Source organism: Pelobates fuscus, chromosome 10 (assembly GCF_036172605.1).
Source record: "Pelobates fuscus isolate aPelFus1 chromosome 10, aPelFus1.pri, whole genome shotgun sequence".
NCBI classification, from domain to species: Eukaryota; Metazoa; Chordata; class Amphibia; order Anura; family Pelobatidae; genus Pelobates; species Pelobates fuscus.
In genome coordinates, this window is record NC_086326.1 from 141,536,497 (window position 1) to 141,561,810 (window position 25,314).

Sequence of the window (25,314 nt, forward strand, 5' to 3'; positions counted from 1 at the left end):
CTACCACACACATGGCAGAGTACCATCACAGTCAGTATTCCCTCACTATGGAACGCCTATGTGAAACGTCATGCTGCTTTGGCGGCCATACTGGATGCGGGCAAACTGCTTGTGGGTGACGTCATTACGCATGCGCTCCGACTGCTACACGCGTGGATCACAGCAGCCAATAAAGTGCAGTCTGTTGGCCCCGCCTCCTGTGACGAAGTTTTTGTGCGACTGAAGAATTGAATCTGATAAGTCAGTATCCGGTGTTTGTGTCAGATCCTGGAGGTGCGGATACCGCCCGGGGTCACTGGGGGGAGGTGAGTCCTAGTGATAACTACCCCGGGCACAATCACTGCTGAGTGACGTAATACCCCCCCCCCCCCCCCCCCCGGGGAGATAGTCTGCAGGCAGGATGAGGGGTGAGGGCAATTCAGGGTCTAATGGAATGAAATGAGAGGCTCTGCATTCATGGAGGGTGAAATCATCCGCAGCATGGATAGAGAAATGGAATGCTCTGCAGTGGTCGGTGTGTGTACTGTGAGTGTGTCTGTACTGTGAGTGTGTGTGTATACACGGTGAGTGTGTGTACAGTGAGTGTGTGGGTCGGTGTCTGTACTGTGTGTGTGTGTGTACAGTGAGTGTCTGTACTGTGTGTGTGTGTGTGTACAGTGAGTGTCTGTACTGTGTGTGTGTGTACAGTGAGTGTCTGTACTGTGTGTGTGTGTACAGTGAGTGTCTGTACTGTGTGTGTGTGTGTGTACAGTGAGTGTCTGTACTGTGAGTGTGTGTGTGTGTACAGTGAGTGTGTGTGTGGGTCGGTGTCTGTACTGTGTGTGTGTGTACAGTGAGTGTGTGGGGGGGGGGTCGGTGTCTGTACTGTGTGTGTGTGGGGGGGTCGGTGTCTGTACTGTGAGTGTGTGTATGGGTCGGTGTCTGTACTGTGAGTGTGTGTATGGGTCGGTGTCTGTACTGTGAGTGTGTGGGTCGGTGTCTGTATTTTGTGTGTGTACTGTGAGTGAGTGTGTGGGTCGGTGTCTGTACTGTGTGGGTCGGTGTCTGTACTGTGTGGGTCGGTGTCTGTACTGTGTGTGTGTGGGTCGGTGTCTGTACTGTGTGTGTGTGGGTCGGTGTCTGTACTGTGAGTGTGTGGGTCGGTGTCTGTACTGTGAGTGTGTGGGTCGGTGTCTGTACTGTGAGTGTGTGGGTCGGTGTCTGTACTGTGAGTGTGTGGGTCGGTGTCTGTACTGTGAGTGTGTGGGTCGGTGTCTGTACTGTGTGGGTCGGTGTCTGTACTGTGTGGGTCGGTGTCTGTACTGTGTGGGTCGGTGTCTGTACTGTGTGGGTCGGTGTCTGTACTGTGTGGGTCGGTGTCTGTACTGTGTGGGTCGGTGTCTGTACTGTGTGGGTCGGTGTCTGTACTGTGTGGGTCGGTGTCTGTACTGTGTGGGTCGGTGTCTGTACTGTGTGGGTCGGTGTCTGTACTGTGTGGGTCGGTGTCTGTACTGTGTGGGTCGGTGTCTGTACTGTGTGTGTGTGGGTCGGTGTCTGTACTGTGTGTGTGTGGGTCGGTGTCTGTACTGTGTGTGTGTATGGGTCGGTGTCTGTACTGTGAGTGTCTGTACTGTGAGTGTGTGTGTACAGTGAGTGTGTGTGTGTGGGGGTCGGTGTCTGTACTGTGAGTGTGTGTGTGTGGGGGTCGGTGTCTGTACTGTGAGTGTGTGTATGGGTCGGTGTCTGTACTGTGAGTGTGTGTATGGGTCGGTGTCTGTACTGTGAGTGTGTGTATGGGTCGGTGTCTGTACTGTGAGTGTGTGTATGGGTCGGTGTCTGTACTGTGAGTGTGTGTATGGGTCGGTGTCTGTACTGTGAGTGTGTGTATGGGTCGGTGTCTGTACTGTGAGTGTGTGTATGGGTCGGTGTCTGTACTGTGAGTGTGTGGGTCGGTGTCTGTACTGTGAGTGTGTGGGGCGGTGTCTGTACTGTGAGTGTGTGGGGCGGTGTCTGTACTGTGAGTGTGTGGGTCGGTGTCTGTACTGTGAGTGTGTGGGTCGGTGTCTGTACTGTGAGTGTGTGGGTCAGTGTCTGTACTGTGAGTGTGTGGGTCGGTGTCTGTACTGTGAGTGTGTGGGTCGGTGTCTGTACTGTGAGTGTGTGGGTCGGTGTCTGTACTGTGAGTGTGTGGGTCGGTGTCTGTACTGTGAGTGTGTGGGTCGGTGTCTGTACTGTGAGTGTGTGTGGGTCGGTGTCTGTACTGTGTGTGTGTGTGTGTGTGTGTGTGTGTGTGTATGGGTCGGTGTCTGTACTCTGTGTATGGGTCGGTGTCTGTACTGCGAGTGTGTGGGTCGGTGTCTGTACTGCGAGTGTGTGGGTCAGTGTCTGTACTGTGTGTGTGTCGGTGTCTGTACTGTGTGTGTGTCGGTGTCTGTACTGTGTGTGTGTCGGTGTCTGTACTGTGTGTGTGTGTCGGTGTCTGTACTGTGTGTGTGTGTCGGTGTCTGTACTGTGTGTGTGTGTCGGTGTCTGTACTGTGTGTGTGTGTCGGTGTCTGTACTGTGTGTGTGTGTCGGTGTCTGTACTGTGTGTGAGTGTGTGTATGGGACTGTGTGTGTGTGTGTCGGTGTCTGTACTGTGTGTGAGTGTGTGTATGGGTCGGTGTCTGTACTGTGTGTGTGTGTGTGTGTGTCGGTGTCTGTACTGTGTGTGTGTGTATGGGTCGGTGTCTGTACTGTGAGTGTCTGAAACTTTCTAACAAGGCTGTGTGCTTGGGGTCAGAACAGTTTTACTATTTTTACTGAGTGCTTATTCTACCAGATTTTCCTCTTATCTGCCTTACAGTGACAGTACACAGGCTACTCACTTCAGATTGGACAGGTAACCTGGAATAAAAGTTTGAAAAAAATAGTTTAAAAAAAAACAAAACCCCTTCCATTTCTTACTTTTAAAGAAGCACCACCCTAACTGAGTGAGTGACATCACTAATATGATTTTTGCATCTGCTTGTTGAGAATTTGAGGTTTTCCAGTTATACTGTCTTGGACGCTTAATGAGCGGTTACTACACAATGCTATTAGTATATTGTGGCAAAACTAGCCATTTCTTTATACAAGAGATTGAGTTGGTTCGACTATTTCTACTTCACAAACAGAATATGGACATATCGTTTGTCAGTCGAACCAACTACCGAACGCGGAAACCCCCCAGTGTAGTAGTTTGTCTCCAATTAAGGATTGTAACACTTGAAAACAGCAAGGTTCTTAATGGTTGGATGGGTGGCCTCCGTTCAAATGAACGTTTACATTAGTTTATGAACGTTTACATTTGTTAGTTTGTTCGTGAGAACTCCCTAAAGGAGACCGGTCATAGCCTTCAATCGCATGAAACTGTTTTGGGGCTTCACCTCGTGGCTGACTGGTCTAAAACTTCACTCTAACGGCTTTCCTGATCTACCGAACAGATCTGAGCGGTATTTCAACAGATTGGGAGCTCAGATCTCTGCTATTCGGTGATGTCTTTCGTGGAGTTAAAAATTAATACTTACCCCTTAAGGACCAAACTTCTGGAATAAAAGGGAATCATGACATGTCACTTGTCATGTGTCCTTAAGAGGTTAAAGGATCACTATAGTGTCAGGAAAGCAAAGCGGTTTTCCTGACACTATAGGGCCCTGAGGGTGCCCCCACCCTTAGGGTCCCCCTCCTGTGGCGCTGAAGGGGCTAAAACCCCTTCAGCAGTTTACCTTTATCCAGCGCCGGGCTCACTCGGTGCTGGTAACCTCTCCTCCCCGTCCGACGTCAGCTCCCTAGTATTGAAGTGGTCTGGGTGACTATAGTGTCCCTTTAAGGAGTTATGATGTTTTAAAATATTGTGTAATTTTCTGTACTTGGGAGATAATCTAATTAAAGAATTGTTTTTGCTCAATTATCTTCCAAGTACAGAATAGGTTCATGGGAAATATGTTTTTGTTCCCTGTCTTCCACAAGGTCCACCAGCAGGAAACCCCTGGAATGTAATTATAGAAACCCCTTGCATGGGGAATTGCATAAAATCCAGCTGTGGCTCAATTATATCAGTTGACTCCCAAAACTGTGTTTCGTCTAGTTGTTGGGAGAATAGGATTGGAATTTGCACGCTACACTGTATTGGAATGCTGATCACGTCTAGCAGCGGAGATATTGCTGCTAATACGTCTAAAAAAAATGAAAAACACAGAGAGAATCAGCTGCAAAAAGCAGATGGATCTAGCTGCATAAATCTGGAGGAAATGAGGTGTCCCACAGAAAAATATATAAATAATAATACTTAGACAATGAAAGAATGTTTTATTCTCCTTGTGACAATAACATTAAAAAATAGATTGGCAACATATATCCAATCTCCCTAGTGTTAGGTATGAGTATATATAAACCGAATTGAGCACCAAAAATGAGCTTTAATAGATTGTGCTCTAAGTGTTCTCTGGTATTAATAACTCTATCTGGATAAGGAAGAAAAGGAAAATGATATAGGGATATAATCCCAATAAACTACCACTAAATAGATCCTCTAGATAATATAGATACTGAATACCTTTGAAAGGAGTCCCCGAAAAAAATATAAATATATGGGCTAATATAGTAGTATCAGAAATGTATACATATCAAACTAATCAGAGGATATAGATATCGTGGAGCTTAGAGTGCCCACGGCATATCTATAGACAGAGCAAATGGTAAAAGTACATATTGTAGAAAGAAAGTATCAGAAAGCTTGCTTTTACAGACTATATAGCCGTCTACATAGCAACAAAGTAATAATAGGTATACAATGCACTCGCTACATATACCAGCTCACTAGTGGTAGAGAAAAAATAAATCTATCTACTTAGATTTATTGAAACATGTGGGCAAACGTTTCACGCGCAGGGACAGCCTGATTAACTCTATCGGGGGGAGTGGGACGGGCATAACTTGAAATGTCCACAGCTCAGCCATAGTCCTTATAGTTTTCACAATATGACCATTTGTTTGCAACTCACGAAGTCCATTGACATTCATTGAAACTCCACTCTGCAAAGCTCACATTTGAAGGGCAATTTCTAAACTGCGACTGTGCCTTCATTGTTTATATCTTAGAGACATACTATACATCAAAATGTAGGTCTGGGTCTTGTGATTCTCACAATATAAAGCTCTTCGCTGTAGGATGTATAGTTTTTAACCCCTTAAGGACCAAACTTCTGGAATAAAAGGGAATCATGACGTGTCACACATGTCATGTGTCCTTAAGGGGTTAAACTACGACCGTTTGAAGATGGCAACCGCCAAAATACTCTGACCTGTGCCAGGCTGCAGCAGCAAGTGATGTCATAGACAGGGCCTTTTGCACCTGCTAATGTTTTTATAACTGTATGTTTTAATGTAACTGTGAAGCACTTTGGGCAACAACGTTGCAATTAAATGTGCTATATAAATAAATAGTTACTCTGCCCACTCCAGTTGTAGACTACTGGTGGAGGCAAGAACACCACACAATTTCCCCAGAAATTGTAGCTTTTCTAGTTAAGTGTTCTTGCATAGCAAGACCACTTAATGTTATCTCACATATATATTATTATTATTATTATTAAGTGTTCTTGCATAGCAAGACCACTTAATGTTATCTCACATATATTATTATTAAGTGTTCTTGCATAGCAAGACCACTTAATGTTATCTCACATATATATTATTATTATTATTCTTATTATTCTTATTATAGCCAAATTTGCCACCCTAACTCCTCCCACAGTTTTTACACTACATAGACAAAAATATACCAAAACGTGCAGATTGTTTCCGATCGGATTGCTATTACTTTGTGGAACGTTTCGCCGAATGGTTCACGGAATATCGTCGTTCTTCTGGCGAAATTTGTCCCATAGGAATGAATGGCAAAGCTAGAGTGGGAGCTGGCAAAAGCTGAAAAATCAGGACATGATTTCTAAACTGCCACCACTCCCTCATTTTCAGGCCCACCTACACAAATCTTATATCAAAACGTTCAGCTATCCCTGCTGCCACTAGAAATGTCCAGGGCTAAGCCATAGTCCTGATAGTTTTCACAATATGACCATTTGTTTGCAACTCACGCCTTCCATTGACATTCATTGAAACTCCACTCTGCAAAGCTCACATTTGAAGGGCAATTTCTAAACTGCGACTGTGCCTTCATTGTTAATATCTCAGAGACATACTATACATCAAATTGTAGGTCTGGGTCTTGTGATTCTCACAATATAAAGCTCTTCACTGTAGGATTTATAGTTTTTAAAATACGACCGTTTGAAGATGGCAACCGCCAAAATACTCTGACCTGTGCAAGGCTGCAGCAGCAAGTGATGTCATAGACAAAGCCTTTTACACCTGCTAATTTTTTATAACTGTATGTTTTAATGTAACTGTGAAGCACTTTGGGCAACAACATTGCAATTAAATGTGCTATATAAATAAATAATAACAGTTACTCCGCCCACTCTAGTTGTAGACTACTGATGGAGGCAAGAACACTTCACACAATTTCCCCAGAAATTGTAGCTTTTCTAGTTATTATTATTATTATTATTATTATTATTATTATAGCCAAATTTGCCACCCTAACTCCTCCCACAGTTTTTACACTACATAGACAAAAATTTACCAAAACGTGCAGATTGTTCCCGATCGGATTGCTATTACTTTGTGGAACGTTTCGGCGAATGGTTCTCGGAATATCGTCGTTCTTCTGGCGAAATTTGTCCCATAGGAATGAATGGCAAAGCTAGAGTGGGAGCTGGCAAAAGCTGAAAAATCAGGACATGATTTCTAAACTGCCACCACACCTTCATTTTCAGGCCCACCTACACAAATCTTATATCAAAACGTTCAGCTGTCCCTGCTGTCACTAAAAATGTCCACAGCTAAGCCATAGTCCTTATAGTTTTCACAATATAACCATTTGTTTGCAACTCATGCAGTCCATTGACATTCATTGAAACTCCACTCTGCAAAGCTCACATTTGAAGGGCAATTTCTAAACTGTGACTGTGCCTTCATTGTTAATATCTCAGAGACATACTATACATCAAAATGTAGATCTGGGTCTTGTGATTCTCACAATATAAAGCTCTTCACTGTAGGATTTATAGTTTTTAAAATACGACCGTTTGAAGATGGCAACCGCAAAAATACTCTGACCTGTGCCAGGCTGCAGCAGCAAGTGATGTCATAGACAGGGCCTTTTGCACCTGCTAATGTTTTTATAACTGTATGTTTTAATGTAGCTGTGAAGCACTTTGGGCAACAACATTGCAATTAAATGTGCTATATAAATAAATAATAACAGTTACTCCGCCCACTCCAGTTGTAGACTACTGGTGGAGGCAAGAACACTTCACAATTTCCCCAGAAATTGTAGCTTTTCTAGTTATTATTATTCTTATTATAGCCAAATTTGCCACCCTAACTCCTCCCACAGTTTTTACACTACATAGACGAAAATTTACCAAAACGTGCAGATTGTTCCCGATCGGATTGCTATTACTTTGTGGAACGTTTCGCCAAATGGTTCACGGAATATCGTTGTTCTTGTGGCGCAATTTGTCCCATAGGAATGAATGGCAAAGCTAGAGTGGGAGCTGGCAAAAGCTGAAAAATCAGGACATGATTTCTAAACTGCCACCACTCCCTCATTTTCAGGCCCACCTACACAAATCTTATATCAAAACGTTCAGCTATCCCTGCTGCCACTAAAAATGTCCACAGCTAAGCCATAGTCCTTATAGTTTTCACAATATGACCATTTGTTTGCAACTCACGCAGTCCATTGACATTCATTGAAACTCCACTCTGCAAAGCTCACATTTGAAGGGCACTTTCTAAACTGCGACTGTGCCTTCATTGTTAATATCTCAGAGACATACTATACATCAAAATGTAGGTCTGGGTCTTGTGATTCTCACAGTATAAAGCTCTTCACTGTAGGATTTATAGTTTTAAAGATACAACCGTTTGAAGATGGCAACCGCAAAAATACTCTGACCTGTGCAAGGCTGCAGCAGCAAGTGATGTCATAGACAAAGCCTTTTACACCTGCTAATGTTTTTATAACTGTATGGTTTAATGTAACTGTGCAACAACATTGCAATTAAATGTGCTATATAAATGATAACAGTTACTCCGCCCACTCCATTTGTAGACTAATGGTGGAGGCAAGAACACTTCACACAATTTCCCCAGAAATTGTACCTTTTCTAGTTAAGTGTTCTTGCATAGCAAGACCACTTAATGTTATCTCACATATATATTATTCTTATTCTTATTATAGCCACATTTGCCACCCTAACTCCTCCCACAGTTTTAACGCTACATAGACAAAAATATACCAAAACGTGCAGATTGTTCCCGATCGGATTGCTATTACTTTGTGGAACGTTTCGCCGAATGGTTCTCGGAATATCGTCGTTCTTGTAGCGAAATTTGTCCCATAGGAATGAATGGCAAAGCTAGAGTGGGAGCTGGCAAAAGCTGAAAAATCAGGACAGGATTTCTAAACTGCCACCACTCCCTCATTTTCAGGCCCACCTACACAAATCTTATATCAAAACGTTCAGCTATCCCTGCTGCCACTAAAAATGTCCACAGCTAAGCCATAGTCTTGATAGTTTTCACAATATGACCATTTGTTTGCAACTCACGCAGTCCATTGACATTCATTGAAACTCCACTCTGCAAAGCTCACATTTGAAGGGCAATTTCTAAACTGCGACTGTGCCTTCATTGTTAATATCTCAGAGACATACTATACATCAAAATGTAGGTCCGGGTCTTGTGATTCTCACAATATAAAGCTCTTCACTGTAGGATTTATAGTTTTTAAAATACGACCGTTTGAAGATGGCAACCGGCAAAATACTCTGACCTGTGCCAGGATGCAGCAGCAAGTGATGTCATAGACAAAGCCTTTTCTACACCTGCTAATGTTTTTATAAATGTATGGTTTAATGTAACTGTGCAACAACATTGCAATTAAATGTGCTATATAAATGATAAGTTACTCCGCCCACTCCAGTTGTAGACTACTGGTGGAGGCAAGAACACTTCACACAATTTCCCCAGAAATTGTAGCTTTTCTAGTTATTCTTATTACAGCCAAATTTGCCACCCTAACTCCCCCCACAGTTTTTACACTACATAGACAAAAATATACCAAAACGTGCAGATTGTTCCCAATCGGATTGCTATTACTTTGTGGAACGTTTCGCCGAATGGTTCTCGGAATATCGTCGTTCTTGTGGCGAAATTTGTCCCATAGGAATGAATGGCAAAGCTAGAGTGGGAGCTGGCAAAAGCTGAAATATCAGGACATGATTTCTAAACTGCCACCACTCCCTCATTTTAAGGCCCACCTACACAAATCTTATATCAAAACGTTCAGCTACCCTGCTGCCACTAGAAATGTCCACGGCTAAGCCATAGTCCTTATAGTTTTCACAATATGACCATTTGTTTACAACTCACGCCACCCATTGACATTCATTGAAACTCCACTCTGCAAAGCTCACATTTGAAGGGCAATTTCTAAACTGCGACTGTGCCTTCATTCTTAATATCTCAGAGACATACATCAAAATGTAGGTCTGGGTCTTGTGATTCTCACAATATAAAGCTCTTCACTGTAGGATTTATAGTTTTTAAAATACGACCGTTTGAAGATGGCAACCGCAAAAATACGGTGACCTGTGCCAGGCTGCAGCAGCAAGTGATGTCATAGACAGGGCCTTTTGCACCTGCTAATGTTTTTATAACTGTATGTTTTAATGTAACTGTGAAGCACTTTGGGCAACAACGTTGCAATTAAATGTGCTATATAAATAAATAATAACAGTTACTCCGCCCACTCCAGTTGTAGACTACTGGTGGAGGCAAGAACACTTCACACAATTTCCCCATAAATTGTAGCTTTTCTAGTTTAATTTTATTGTCACAAGGAGAATAACACATTCTTTCATTGTCTAAGTATTATTATTTATATATTTTTCTGTGGGACTACCTCATTTCCTCCAGATTTATGCAGCTAGATACATCAGCATTTTGCAGCTGATTCTCTCTGTGTTTTTCATTTTTTTCTACTTATAACCTGGGGTTAGGCCCCTGGAGACCGCTGGAGTCTCCATTAGGTACTGGGCAAGTCTCCCTATACCAGTAAGCGCCAATTTCATTAGGCGCTTTATGGTAGAGGTTTACTTCCCTTATCCATTGTTTGTCTGTTAATACGTCTACTCAGCTACATATATGTTTGTGGAGTTACACTTGTGACCCATGGGACATGGGTTGAGCACCTCTTCTGTAGATAATAAAGGACCACTATAGGAACCCAGACCACTTCACCTTAATGAAGTGGTCTGGGTGCCAGGTCCAGCTAGGTTTAACCCTTTTTTTTCTATAAACATAGCAGTTTCAGAGAAAGGGTTAATCCAGCCTCTAGTGGCTGTCTCATTGACAGTCGCTAGAGGCGCTTCTCACTGTGAAAATTTTCACAGTGAGAAGATGCCAGTGTCCATAGGAAAGCATTGTGAATATTTTCCTATGGACTGGCTGAATCCGCGCGTGGCTCGTGATGCACATTCAGCCGAGGAGGAGGAGAGTCCCCCGCCCGGCGCTGGAGAAAGAGGTAAATTTAACCCCTTCCACCCCCTAGAGCCCGGCGGGAGGGGGCCCTTAGGGTGGGGGCACCCTCAGGGCACTATAGTGCCAGGAAAACAAGTGTTTTCCTGGCACTATAGTGGTCCTTTAAAACAATGGGTAACTAACCACATATAATAACCAAGGAGAGATCCCTCTATTGATTAACCAACCACAATTAATTTCCTTCACGGCTGGCTTTTGAATTTCGAAAAATTCAGCTTATTCTGTCAAAAAAGGATTGCCTTATCAGGACTCTGACTATTCATTGGAGATTAGGATCCGTCTCCCAGTAGAGAAACAAGTGAGAATCAAACCAGAAATCTTGGGAATTTTAAAAGTAAGACTCTAATATATCAGGAAAGTCGTGAACGTTCTGGGGTTCATAACTGCTTCCACTGCAGTAGTAAAACGGGCAAGGAATAGGATGCGTCCTGTTTAAGACAATGGCCCAGTTCATATCCATCCAAATGCAGCTCTACGTTTAAGTGGTGGATAATTTCTTCTTTTGGCAGTAATCTACCTCATGATGTGAAAAGTCTGGATCTCAACATCACCTTGGCTGTAGATCTTCATTCACAAAGTACATCCAGTAATTGAAAATAAAAGCGTGTCCAATTACAGCAGAAAAGGGGATGGACATATTTCATGTTAAAGGGCACTTCCTCAGCAGCTCCCATTCTGGTGGTGCTTTTCCTATCCCCTTCATCCTCTCCTAGCTTTGGAAATTACCTGTATTTACTTTGAATCGAGAGGCTTACTTTTTTAAGTGCTCTTGAATAATGTAAAGTCTAGGGATTGCTAGCGTGGGGTTGGAAAGGAATAATACTTGGTTGCCAGCAAAATTTGCTTTCCTGAGCTCTTTACCTCCTACCGGATGTCCTAGATGCAAGGAACCCAGCAGTTGTTTTGTTAGAGTAGCGTGGATAGTGGTGAATCGACCGTCTTGTACCCTGTCCCAGTTGGAATACAATGGAACTAAAGTTGTAGATTGTGATGTACACCTCGACCCTCTCTGAGAGATGACGCTTTCAGACAATCACTGCCTGCTTTCCCTACCATTTAAAGTGATTATGGTGCATACAGTGTTCCTTTAAGTTATTCAGGGGGGCATATATTTTCTTGTTTTTTAAAGAAGTACACAGTGGTATAGGGGAGACAGTATACATTATTGTGACAAATGGCCTATTTGCCCTGTTTCCTTTCTCCATTTAAAAACTCACAGCGTCATTTTGCTACCATTGCTAGTGATGAAATACGCGCAGGTGAAGAACTAGAGTGTATGTAGTTCATAATGCCACTACCCTGGCTCGCAGAAGCAGGACAGATATATAATTCTCTCAGGACAGTGTTACATTGTAGATGCGAGTTCTACTTTACTGTAAAATGTAGGATTATAAGAGGGGAATGTTACAGCTATGCTAGTTCATGTGTAATGTGTTCAGTTACTCTTTGCCTCAGGTAGATGCCATGCAGTCTGAGGGGATTATTAAATTTCCCTAGCAAGCCATTGTAAGATGTTTTTAGAAGTGGGACTGATTCAACAGTGTCACATCTTGACTAGTGGATGGTTACAGTAAGCATGTCAAGGAGACCATTGTATTGCAAGAGCTGGCTTTGACCATTCCCCACTGTAATTAACCCCTTAACGCCATTACGACGTTCCATGCCGTCCCGCATTAAATGGGCTTTAAAGCCGTTGCGGCGGCATGGTACGTCGTAACGGCTTTAAGCCCCTGTTGGAGAGGTGTACTCACCTCCGCCGCGATCCTCTTCTGGGGGGCTGCCTGACAGCCCAGGCAGCCCCCCTCTGGCAAATGAGGCCCCCGGGGGCCATGTGATCGCTCTCAAAGAGCGATCACATGGCCCCCTATAGCTGGCTGTGGATCTGCCAGCAGGGGGACTGTTTGAAATATCAGACAGTCCCCCTGCTGGTGGGAAGTAATAAAAAAAAATATTAAACATGTGTAAAAATAAATTTAAAATATTTTTTATATATATAATATGTATATATTATATATACATATTATATATATGTAACGTCATTCTAAGTGTATTTTAATATTAATATAAGTGTATATATATATTAATATTAAAATACACTTAGAATGACGTTACATATATATATATGTATATATAAATACGTAGAATTAAAATAATAAATAAAATATTGAAACAAAATTTAATATGAATTATATATGCATATGTAATTTCATTCTAACTGTATTTTTTTTTTTTTTTAATTCTTTATTTTTAGCGTGCATGAAAATATAACAAGTGGGCTCGTCATGCCCCAACAGCTTTGACAAGCATACAAACAGACATTTAACAGTTGGTTGGCATGTGGAATCTACTGCACAATTTTTATATAGATTAATAGTTGGTTAAACTACACTGCATAAGTATACATAATATGATTCTAACTGTATTTTGTTATTAATATATATATATATATATATCGGTAACAAAATACATTCAGAATGACATTCTATCTATATCTATCTATATATAAAATACAAATAACCGCAAATATATATATATATATATATATATATATTTACATAAAAGATTACATTAGTATACACGTAGAATTTAAATACCTATAAATGCATATATATTAAAAGTCTACGTGTTTATTTAAATAATCTTTTAACGTAATTATGTGATTTGATTGATTAAAATTTGATTGACATGCCTGACAACACAGGGAGAAAGTGCAGATAATTTAATTCGCAAGCACTATATTTGACCCTGTAACTCTCCAAGACACCAGAAAACCTGTACATAGGGGATACTGTTTTACTCGGGAGACTTCGCTGAACTCAAATATTAGTGTTTCAAACTGGTAAATTGTATTACAACGATGATATTTTAAGTAAAAGTGACGTTTTTCACATTTTTTACAAGCGAACGGCACTTTTATGGTCTATATTATTGTTGTAATATGTTTTACTGTTTTAAAACACTAATATTTGTGTTTAGTGAAGTCCCCGAGAATAACAGTACCCCCCATGTACAGGTTTTATGGTGTTTTGGAAAGTTAGAGAGTCACATATAAGGCTTGCATTTCATTTTTTTCCACATTGAAATTTGCCAGATTGGTTATGTTGCCTTTGAGAGTGTATGGTAGCCCAGGAATGAGAATTACCCCCATGATGGCATACCATTTGCAAAAGTAGACAACCCGAGGTATTGCAAGTGGGGTATGTCCAGTCATTTTTAGTAGCCACTTGGTCACAAACACTGGGCAAATATTTGTTTTTTGCTTTTTTCACACAAAAACAAATATGAACTTTGGCCAGTGTTTGTGACTAAGTGGCTACTAAAAAAAGACTAAACATACCCCACTTTCAATACCTTGGCTTGTCTACTTTTTCAAATGCATGCCATTATGGGGGTAATTTTCATTCCTGGCTACCACACCGTCTCAAAGGTAACATTACTAATCTGGAAAATTTCAATTTGAAAATGGAATGTTCTATATTTGACTCTGTAACTTTCCAAAACAACATAAAAACCTGTTAATGGGGGTACTGTTGTACTCATGACACATCGCTGATTACAAATATGTGCATTTTTTGCAGTAAAACCTAACAGTATTATGACAATCACAGCTAAAATGTCAGACGGAAATACAAATTTAAAAAAAAAATCTTATTTTCTCATTTTTTTACATTTTATTCATAATAAATTATGTTCCATATATGAATAGTTAATGATAAATTAAAGCCCTGTTTCTCCTGAACAAAATGATATATAATAAGTGTGGGTGCATATAATTTGAAAGAGGGGAACTACGGGTGAACAGACATATAGCGCAAATTCCAGTTTTTGTTTACGGTTTGTTTTGATCAGAACGTGCACTATTGACTCCGTCCTGAAGGGGTTAATATACCTGCATGCTTCTCCCTGTATTATGCAAACAAGTGTGTCATGCCTGTAAATGTAGGAAAAGCTGTGTGCTCATACAATAAACTAGTTCACTTTTACATCAAGAACAACCTTGCTTGTCTCTTTCTTTGTTGTAACGATCTACTTTCTGCTATAGTGCAATCACTCATAGGAGAATAGCTTTTTAGTGAGAATATCCTGTAATACCCAGAGTAGCTCTGCAATGTATCCTGCTTTGCTGAGGGATTAGCGACTCAAGTACCAGAGTCCTAGCGCTCGGGGTAGAAGTGGCATCTGGGTTCCTTATTACTAAATGCATGACTTTTTACATTTCCCTGTATCTATTTTTTTTCTGCCACATGCCTGCCTAGTATTCCAATTTTGTCCAAATCACACTTTCATAAAACTTTGTTGATTACTTCTAATGATATTATTGTTTAAAATAAATCCTTGAATATTATGGTTGTTCTGCTCCCTTATAGGTTTGCCGTAAATCCATATAAACCCATATTTAGGAAATAAAAATGATCACTATTTTTCTGTAAGAATTTTCACATAATTGTTTGCTGAGCAATTAATCTTGAAACCAGATTGACACTTTTCTGGTATTTACATCACCAAATTAAACATTGGAAATCACCTGTAACATATTTAAACCTATAACCGCTTCTTACCATTATTACAGTCAAGGAGAGGGAGCGGTTAATGAGTTCTCTCATCTGCTTTTTATCAGTTTATGGGTTGCTATGTTCCTCTTAAATACCTAATTAGAAATGTCATTAAAACATTACTTGCTGTACATTGACCAAAGCTTTTCATTCCCCCAACATTTCTATCAAAATGAATGGGGCAAACTTTTTTTAAATGAATAATTGCATATATTTGCATAACTTATCATTTATATTTTTTGTGATGAGCAGTTTATACACAAAATTGCTGTTTTATCGGGGGCGGAGTCTGACCGCCAAGCTGAACAGACGTGCAGGGAAGGAGCTCCTGCCGGGCGGGTAGAATAATTGACCATATCGGAGGCTACTCAGCCCAAAGACACACTGAGGTGCGCTACCCACATTGGGGGTGCACCACAGACTTGATAGATACCTTCCTGGAGCCTGTCGGGGCCCAGAACCCGAGAAGCAACCTGCGGCCTACAGGAGTTGGGGCCGGGGAGAGGTGGCCGCTCTCTTCGACACCAGATCCCCTCAGAGGCGCTCCTGATCTCTCACTCTCCCCCCCCCCCCCCCCCCGGACCGGTGGGGGTTATCCCGGTATCCACTAACCAAGCGGACCGACACGACAATAAATGACTGCAGCTTCGCAGCCAGCAGAGGCCTCCGCCTGCAAGGGCACACCCAAGATGGCCGCCCAACACAGGCCAAAGAGCGGGAACACTAGCAGCCAGACACACGCTCGCCAACTGGAAGCACTAGACCAACTATGCTCAGGCTTCCACAAACTCCTATGTGACAAGGGGCTGACCTACCGTCAAGCGGCTCGAATGGTGGCCTCTTGGCTCCGTCCGGAGACCCGCCGCCGCCGCCATTACGGACTTCCACAACAAGCCCTCAGGGCGGCCACCCGACCAAGCGCACAACGACGACCGCAAGGGCGGGAAACCTCGCGCGCAAGCACCCGCGCTTACACAACCCAGAGAGGGACCAGCCAACCTGCACAACTTGCCCCACACACAGCGTCCCCGACAACCTCGGGCCAGCAGGGCTCAGCTCCACACAGGAGGAATTGGATCCGGAAACTACAAACCCGGGGCGCATTGATGCTACCTTCCAGGGAGGCCGAGAACAAGCGAGACGCTAGGCGCAACCCACACCAAGCATTGCCACAAAGATGCCACCAGGCGATCAGGAGAAATCCCAGGGAAGACATGGCTCTACCAAGCCGAGGTATTGGCTGATCGTGCTACATACACTCGAGTAAGGTACCCATGTCCCCTAAAGGACTTGCAGTCAAAACCCAGCCTGCCGGTACCAAACCAGCGGTTCAAAAGTTATCGTAGTATTGCAACACTTTACTTTACTTTTTTAGTATAAACGTCCTAGCCCAGCTCTCTCTTAGTTATAAATGTCTGAACTGATGTCTGTTTTTCACTTAATGCTAACCTTATTGTTCACCAGCATGGCTACTCTAATCTAACATTGCTTCATAGCGACTACCTAATTTTAATAATAACATAGTAATGTTGCTGTCCTAGCTTGACAATAGAATGATTATCCGCTAAATATATCACTAAACCTAGAAATACCTAGAAATGTCATATGCATGTCTTACCTGTAGCAAATCTCGCTGTTTCATGTAAAAAAATAAAAATGTGCTGTATCGAAATGCCACTCATTGAAATGCTATGAATATGCCTGCAGCTGCTGTCGGGGCCCTGCAAGCTTGTCTGTAACCTATATGCACATGCAAAAATAAAGAATTAAAAAAAAAAAAAAAATTGCTGTTTTATCATATGTTTGTGTACTAGCTATACACCCTATCTTTCAAATAAATGTGCTGCTAAAAATGGTGTGTGTGTATAAGCATTTCCTCTTTAATTAAATATGTTCCCATAAAGAGTTTTAAGAACAATCTGTTTGCTAGCATAAGTTCTCTAGAGACCAGACTGGCATGATGACAGAATACACTGTGTAATGTTTAAGAAAAACTCCAACTGCATAAACCACTTCAGCTTTGATTTCAATAGACAATTAGCAAAACCCCTTCCCAGCTGTCACACAATCAGCAATTTATTCTGTTTAAGAAGCAGCAGGCACACTGTGCTAATGCACACCTTCCCTTCCTAGGGCGCTCGCTGTACTAGAGCTCTTTGAGAAGCATTTGAGAGCTGCAGCAATCACACTTGCATGAGCAGCGCTATGGCTCAGATACTACTTAATGAGACGATGTGGTGTATTTCCTGGCACAGACAGAATGTCTGTGTCCTAAAAGAGCGGAGGAATTACAAAGTCTGCAGACAACAGTTCTATATTACTAAATTGTTAAAGTATACTTTTCAATAGAGTGTTCCTTGTAGGATGTCAAATTTAGTTTGACTTCTTTATTCGTTATGGTCTAGCTCTTAATTTTATATTTCCTTCTGTTTGATGTAGTTATATTTTAATATATCCTAACTTACTGTTAATTACATTGGCAGAAATTCTGAATCATCTGAAGAAGTATTTGGGAATTATGGCTGCAAAATGAAGGAAAGTTTTCAAACTGTGGTTACTGGACACCTGTAAAATGCCACACAGAAGGTGCCTTAAAAATGTCGCCGAGAAAAAAGTTGTTTTAAATCAAGCAAAAAAAACATTTACATGTTCTGAATGTGGGAAATGTTTCACACAAAAAGGACAACTTACTACCCATGAGAGAATTCACACAGGAGAGAAACCATTTCCATGTTCTCAATGTGGGAAATGTTTCACCCAAAAGGGACATCTAGCTAACCATCAAAGAGTTCACACAGGAGAGAAACCTTTTTCCTGCTCTCAATGTGGGAAATCTTTCACCCAAAAGGGACAACTAGCAAATCATGAAAGAGTTCACACAGGAGAGAAACCATTTCCATGCTATGATTGTGGGAAACATTTTACTACAAGAGGCGAATTAACTCTCCATGAGAAAAGTCACACTGGAGAAAAACTGTTTGAATGTGCAGAGTGTGGGAAATGTTTCAGCCAAAAGGGCCATCTTGCAAATCATGCAAGAATTCATACAGGAGAGAAACCATTTCCATGTTCTGAATGTGGGAAAAGTTTTACAACAAAGGGGGAACTAACCAGACATGAAAGAATTCACACAGGTGAGAAGCCATTCTCATGTTCTAAATGTGGGAAATGTTTTACTACAAAGGGAGAACTAAATAGACACACAAGGATTCACACAGGAGATAAACCATTTGCGTGTTCTGAATGTGAGAAACGGTTTACACAAAAGGAAAAACTAAAGCGACATGAAAAAACTCATACAGGGGAAAAACCATTTGCTTGTTTGAAATGTGGGAAGCGATTTATCCAAAAAGTATTGCTAATTAGACATGATAGAATTCACTCTGGAGAGAAGCCATTTGTATGTTGTAAATGTATGAAACAGTTTACTGAAAAGAGTGCATTGACTAGACATGAAAGGATTCACACTGGAGAAAAACCATTTGCATGTTCTGAGTGTGAGAAATCTTTTTTCCAAAAGAATCAACTAACGCGACATGAAAGAACTCATACAGGGGAAAAACCTTTTGCTTGTTTCAAATGTGGAAGATGTTTTGTTCAAAAAGGTCTACTAATTCGACATGATAGAATTCACACCGGAGAAAAGCCATTTGCCTGTTGCATATGTTGGAAGCAATTTCCAGAAAAAGGCTCGCTATCTAGACATGAAAGAATTCACAGAGGAGACAAACCATTTGCATGCTCTGAATGTGGGAAATGTTTTATCACTAAGGGAGAGCTAACTCGACATGAAATAAGTCATATATGAGAGAATCCTGTCCTTTGACATGGTCTGAATGTGGAAAATGGTTAAGACAGTAGTAACTAGACAAAAATATTTGTAAGCTGAAAAAACATTTAGAATTGTAAGAGTTTTTTTTTTTTTTTAGCAATTTTTAAATAAATTTTAATATGGGAGTTGTGACGGTCCGCTGGCACTCCGACCGAGTACCTCCGCCAATGGATGCTCCTAGCGCTTGCTGAGGACTCCAACCGACACCATCAGCACTGCAGACCCCATTTCCAGCAATGCAGCTGCGCTGGGGTCTCGCCGTCTTTCACCCACCCTGGATCTAAGGCCAGGATCCAGCTTCCAGTGGGAAGGCCTCTCTTCCTCCAGAGAGCGTAGCAGGAACAAGAACAGCTCATAAAAATGCTTACCTTGGGGAGTATAGTGTGAATATAGCAATCCCCAGAGTATAGTTATCCCATCCCCCAAGCATAAGCCAAGGCTTCAAGAAACGGTCAAGTAGTTATTTTTAATGGCAGCAAAGGGCTTTCTTTTATGCAAGTTTTTACACACAAAGTACCACCCACAGGGGTTTGAAGAACAACCAATAAAACACGTACTATGCAGTAAAACACTCCCATTCATTTCCACAAAATCCTCCCCTCTGTCTATGATATAATTACTGTACACAATGGGTTAATGTAATTATCACAGGCAGGAAAAATATACTTTTTACTATAACTTTAAAAGTATACATCCAATCTCCATAAAAAAGCACATATATATTACTCAGCATACTTCAAATACAAACATACTCAAAATTCAGGAAATTCCCTCCAGGGGTTAAAAAGTTAGTCGGAAGTCCTTTGTGACCGACCGCAAGCACATTTTCCTGCCCAAAACAGTTCCATAGTTTTGGGCTGCGCGGTCGGTCAATTTCCATCAGAAAAATGACTAAGTCCTATTCACATGCACGAACGGGGCACCGTTCGTACAAATAGCTTAGTCTCGCTGTGTTCAAATCGCCGAACAGGACTTGGGCGCAGCGGCGGAAAACTGAGTGGAGGAGAAGGAAAGGGTCAGCGGTGTTCGATCAAATATGTAGCCGATTTCAGTTCCATAGATTCAGGGGCACACACCGCTGACCGCGTTCGACTGAATAAAGATGGCCACCGCCACGTGTTTGTTTGTACGAACGGCGGCCACCCAGCAGTCGGCAATTTACCTACAGCAACCTCACAGCCTGGGAGGTAAATTAGCCGCATGATTCCACTTCTGTGTAAGCCCCATTTACTGAACAAAGTGTGAAAAGGCACTAATAAAGTATTTTAGGGGACTGGGGACAGTCTTAAATGGGCATTGTACACCAAAGTCTCAATATGTCCCCAGACTGTTCTTAAAGGGCCATACACATCAGGGCCATAGTCAGAAGGCAAGAGGCTAGCCATTAGTCCTCTCCAGGCCCAAGTGGCGATGTTAATTTCACCACAGGAGTTTTATAATGTTCTTTAACTGCACATACAACTGTTAACACAATAAAAATACAGGTAGTCAGAATGTATTGCAAAAACTTATATCCAATATGTGGTGCCTAAAATGCTTATGGCCAATAATATGGTCACATAGGCACAAGGTCAGGGAAGACAGTGAGGTTCATAGTCAATATTTGTATCCATAAAGTGGGAGGAATATACAGTAGAAAGTCTGTAATAAATAAACAATGAGGAGCCAGCGTTCTTCTGATTTAGTTGTACATGTTGAAACCCCCAGCATCATTAGGTCATATTGTTTGCTTCAAAAGAGGATAGGTGTTGATGGATCATGTCACAAGAATTGGAGAGTGTGCCTTTGATTATACTGCTGAAAATGACATCTGTTGTATGTGTTCCCATAGACATGCCAACTCTAAAACAATGCTTGAGGGAGCCCAGGATTGAGGTTCAAAGTGAATGCTGTTGTAATTGTATTCTGATTTAGAAATTATTTTCTTTAGAATCATGTCTTACATGGTGGATAGGATCCACAAAGGCAACAAGATATTGGTATATTCTGAGTGTGACTAAAATGTTATACTAGAGCCTGGCTTTTCTGTTCTGCTGTCGCCAATGTAATTCTAGTATAAGAGGAGAAACTTGAACCTGTGCGGGAGAGGAAATCTGCAGACTATGCTGTTTTTAATGCACGGGACCTTCTTTCACTTTAGGGAAATTTATTTTTATAATTTTAAAAAATCAAGTGCCTTGAGCTATAGGTAAATGTTCTGGGTTATGCTACATGACCATTTTGTGAATGTTTGTAAAATTCAGTTCTGTAACTAGTGCATGCTCAACTCTGTGGGTTTCACTAACTTATGTCGTTGAATAGGGAGATACAAAGGAAGGATTCTATTTTCTTATTCCCTCTATTGAGGTAGCTATATATTTCACAGTAATCTAAATCATGCTTGTTCTAAACTGCTACCATCATACTGTGATCTTGTTACATTGATATTTCTATTTATTTATTCTCCAAATTGACTTCTTCCCAGTTTAGCAATGCTCTGTCTTCTCCTCCTCTTCATTTCCTCCTTCCCCCTCAATATCAAAATCTCTTCTTACAACCACTTTCCTCATTTCCCTGCTCTGCTACACTCCCCTCTTCTCTCAACTCATTCTCTGCACTCATTTTTCTGCTCCCTCTTTCCTACCCACAATCGATGTCAGCCTAGACCCCTGTCACGGCTTACCTTGGTGGGAGTCCGGTATGCAGATACAGATATGGACATAAACAGGAGAATCGTCGTGGGTAAGCCAAAGGTCAGTGGGTGCCAGAAATCAGGATAAACTAGTATAGAGCCGAGGTCAGGAATCAACAGGAGAACACTGGAACACGAAACAGCAATACAAGAACCAGAGTCCATGAACTGACACTGCCCTCGGGGAGAGGCAGTGTCTTATACCTGGCTAATTGGTGATCAGCCACAGGTGTACTGAGAATGTTAGAGCAGCCACAGAATAACGTCAGCCCCCAGTGCTGGATACAAGGCAAGATTTTACTTCAGGCTGTTTAGTGGCTCAGAGGCAAAACAGCAGGTCCAGGATTGCAAAGTACCCAGGTTCAAATCCCTCATTGGGCACTAATGGGGCGACCTCGTCTGGCAGTCTGGATGTCGCAGTGAGAACCATAACAACCCCATGCACTAAAACACACTCACCTGTCACTATCTCTCCTTCTTTTAGAAGCTGGTGATGTCTCTCACAAACCAGGGCCCTTCACCTTCTCTGCACACACTAACACAACCAGAAACCACACAAACCTCATCACAATACCCTGCCCTTTACCCTCATTTGCCAACATTCAGTGTGCACAGTGGAACTATCTGTCCTCTAACTAGACATCAAGGCACCTCCTACACTTAAAGTGCCCCCAACTACAACCTTGGCACACCAAGCTGACTTGATACCTCCAAATTTAAATGCAGCAAGCACCCCCAACTACAACCTTGGCACACCAAGCTGACTTGATACCTCCAAAAATGCTCCAGAACTGCTGAACGCTGCTGGAGAAGGACTCACTCAGCATCTGACTTTCTCCACTATAAATTTATGCTGCGTTCTTACAACTTGGCTCTTTCCTCTTCAAAAGTACATTACTTAAATACCCTCATAACCACAAACTTCCGCGAACTCAAATGACTATTTGACACTTTTAACTCTGCTTCGCCCTGTTGCTCCTCCTACCAACTTAACCACCACAAACTTTGCAACTCACTTCACTGACAAGATTTCTACAATCAGGGAAGAGATCTCTCATCTCTCTCCTTCCTCTTACAATACTTCCCCCAACCTCACTCCCTCTGCTGTTCTATGTTTATTCGCACCCGCTACAGAGTAAGAGTTCTCTGATCTTCTCTGATCTTCTCCAGTCCTCCCAGCCCTCCTGCTCCCTTGATCCTATTCCCTCGCATCTCATCTGTACTGTCTCCTTCTCTTTCTTTGCCTCTCACTAATATTCTCAATCACTCCCTCTCCTCTGGCATATCTCCCTTCAAACATGCAACTGAAAAAAAAAAGTCCAACCTTGACCCTAACTCCCAGTCCAACTACCGCCCTTTCTCGCTTCTGCCTTTTGTGTCCAAGATCCTTGAAAGACTTGTGTATGTGAGATTGACAGACTTCCTCGAGTCCAATTCTCTGATTGACCCACTTCAGTCTGGTTTCTGCGCTCAGCACTCTGTGTTAACGGCTCTGACCAAAGTATCAAACGATCTACTTGCTGTAAAATCTCATGGTCACAACTCTATCCTAATTCTCCTTGACATTTCTGCTGCTTTTGATACTGTTGATCGTCAACAGCTTCTTCTCATCCTCCATAATCTCGGTCTACGAGATATTGCTCTTGTAACGGACCGTTTCGCTCATCAGAGGTTAAAAACCATTTAGGCAATATTCCCCTTTCCAGATGCACAGGCAGCAACTGTAAGCACCAATCTCCCGAACTGCAAACTCTACGAATCCTGGAAACAGCCGAACAGGAAAACCATACAAAAGGGTTACACTCCTGCCAGTCAGCATACAATCCAATTCCCCCAATAACGGGACGACACTTCGTTTTGAGGGTTAAGCAGAATCTGACTGTACTGGCACATACAGCCTCTTTTATTCCCAATCCACAAACATAGTACAGCCCACAGGGTTTTACAGAACAACCAATCAATCCGTACAATACACACAGACACTCCCACACAAAATTCCCCCCCTCTGCCTGTGATATGATTACTGAACACAATGGGTAATCTCATTATCACAGGCAGAGGAATACAGTTTTTACACATTATTCATAACTTTGAAAGTACGCATCACATTCACATAACTTACATTTTCTGAATCGGCATACTCCAAATACAAACATATGTCAAAATCATCCAAATTGGTCCATTAGTTCAAAAGGTAGATCGAAGTCCTTTGTGACCAAATGAAGCATGGCTTTTCTGCCCAAAACCAGTTCCACAGAGTCTTCTATCCTGGAGATAATTGGGAAGTAATCCAATTATCTCCAAGGACAGAGGCGAAACTCCATTAAGCACATGGCAGTAAAAAGACAGTAAAATACAATAAAATACACAAGGTTATGTTTATTACATAAAATACAGACATTCTACCTATCCCCAGATAGCTTAGATCTGAGCGCACATTATTACCGGATGGGGCTCAGATCACATACATACAGTTCAATCGCCATGGAGCCAAAGTCTTTCATACAGTCTTTCAGTATACGGCTGGGCTCCATGGCATAGCTATCTGGGGTAGCATGGCTTTAACACTCCGCAGAAAGGTACAAACCAGCCTTTCTGCAGGGAAAAGGAACAGGGGCCATAGTCTAAAGGCAAGAGGCGGGAAAGCAGCCCCCTCCAAGGACACGTGGCGAGGTCGGTTTCGCCACAGCTCTCTCCTGGTAATCCTCTTACCTCACCCAGTGCTCTTTTAGTGTCTCTTTCTCTGGCTCTGCCTCTTCCTCCCAACCTCTCTGTCCTTGGTCCACTACTGTTCTCAATCTGTACTGCCTCCCTTAGTAAACTCATCAGCTCCTTTGGCTTCCAATATCACTTCTATGCGGATGACACACAAATCTATCTGTCCTCCCCTGATCTCTCCCCGCTCCCCTCAACTAGTGTCTCTGACTGCCTCTCAGCTATTTTTAACTGGATGGCTGCCCACTTCCTTAAGTTCAACCCTTCCAAGACAGGACTTCTGGTCTTTCCTTCCTCAAGTGTTGCTACTCCCGTCTCTGTCTCCCTCCACGTTAATGGTGCTACCATCAGCTCCACCATGCAGGCTGCCTAGCTGTTCTCTTTGACTCCGACCTGTTCTTCACCCCTCATATCCAGTCTATCTCTAGGGCTGCACCGTTCCTATGAAACTCCCTTGCCTATTCCGTTAGACGCTGACCCAGTCTCCACTCCTTCAAAAAATCATTTTAAAAAATCACTTTTTCCACAGTAGCATATCAATTAAAATGTTAATGGCTCCAAAAAAAAACCACTTAGTCTTCATTAAATACTATTCTACCAATCTATTTCCCTAGTACTTCCCTTACCTTTTTGTATCACTTTCCCCCACTCCCTCTATCATGTAAGCTCACTGAGCAGGGCCCTCAACCCCTTTGTTTCTGTGCGTCAAACTTATCTGGTTACTATTACGTGTTTCTTAGTCCACCCACTGTAAAGTGCTACGGAATTTGTTGGCGCTATATAAATATAATAATAATAATTTGTGTAAATTTCTAGTTAGGATGTTTTTAGTTGACTAATTCTTGTGGAAAATGTGGAAATACAATTAGTTAA

General features: G+C 42.0%; 1 protein-coding gene across 1 annotated transcript; it reads left to right on the forward strand.

Annotated features, from left to right (window-relative positions):
• Positions 1-227: 227 nt before the first annotated feature.
• On the forward strand, positions 228-19,974 carry LOC134574579 (gastrula zinc finger protein XlCGF26.1-like). The gene is made up of 2 exons (XM_063433706.1): positions 228-305; positions 17,707-19,974. Exon 2 carries the CDS (start codon positions 17,796-17,798, stop codon positions 19,029-19,031), a length of 1,236 nt encoding a protein of 411 aa, XP_063289776.1. The 5' UTR covers positions 228-305; positions 17,707-17,795; the 3' UTR covers positions 19,032-19,974.
• Positions 19,975-25,314: the final 5,340 nt, after the last annotated feature.

Coding starts and splice junctions, on each gene's coding strand:
- LOC134574579 (XM_063433706.1), top strand. CDS start 17,796: ATGCCACACAGAAGGTGCCTTAAAAATGTCGCCGAGAAAAAAGTTGTT.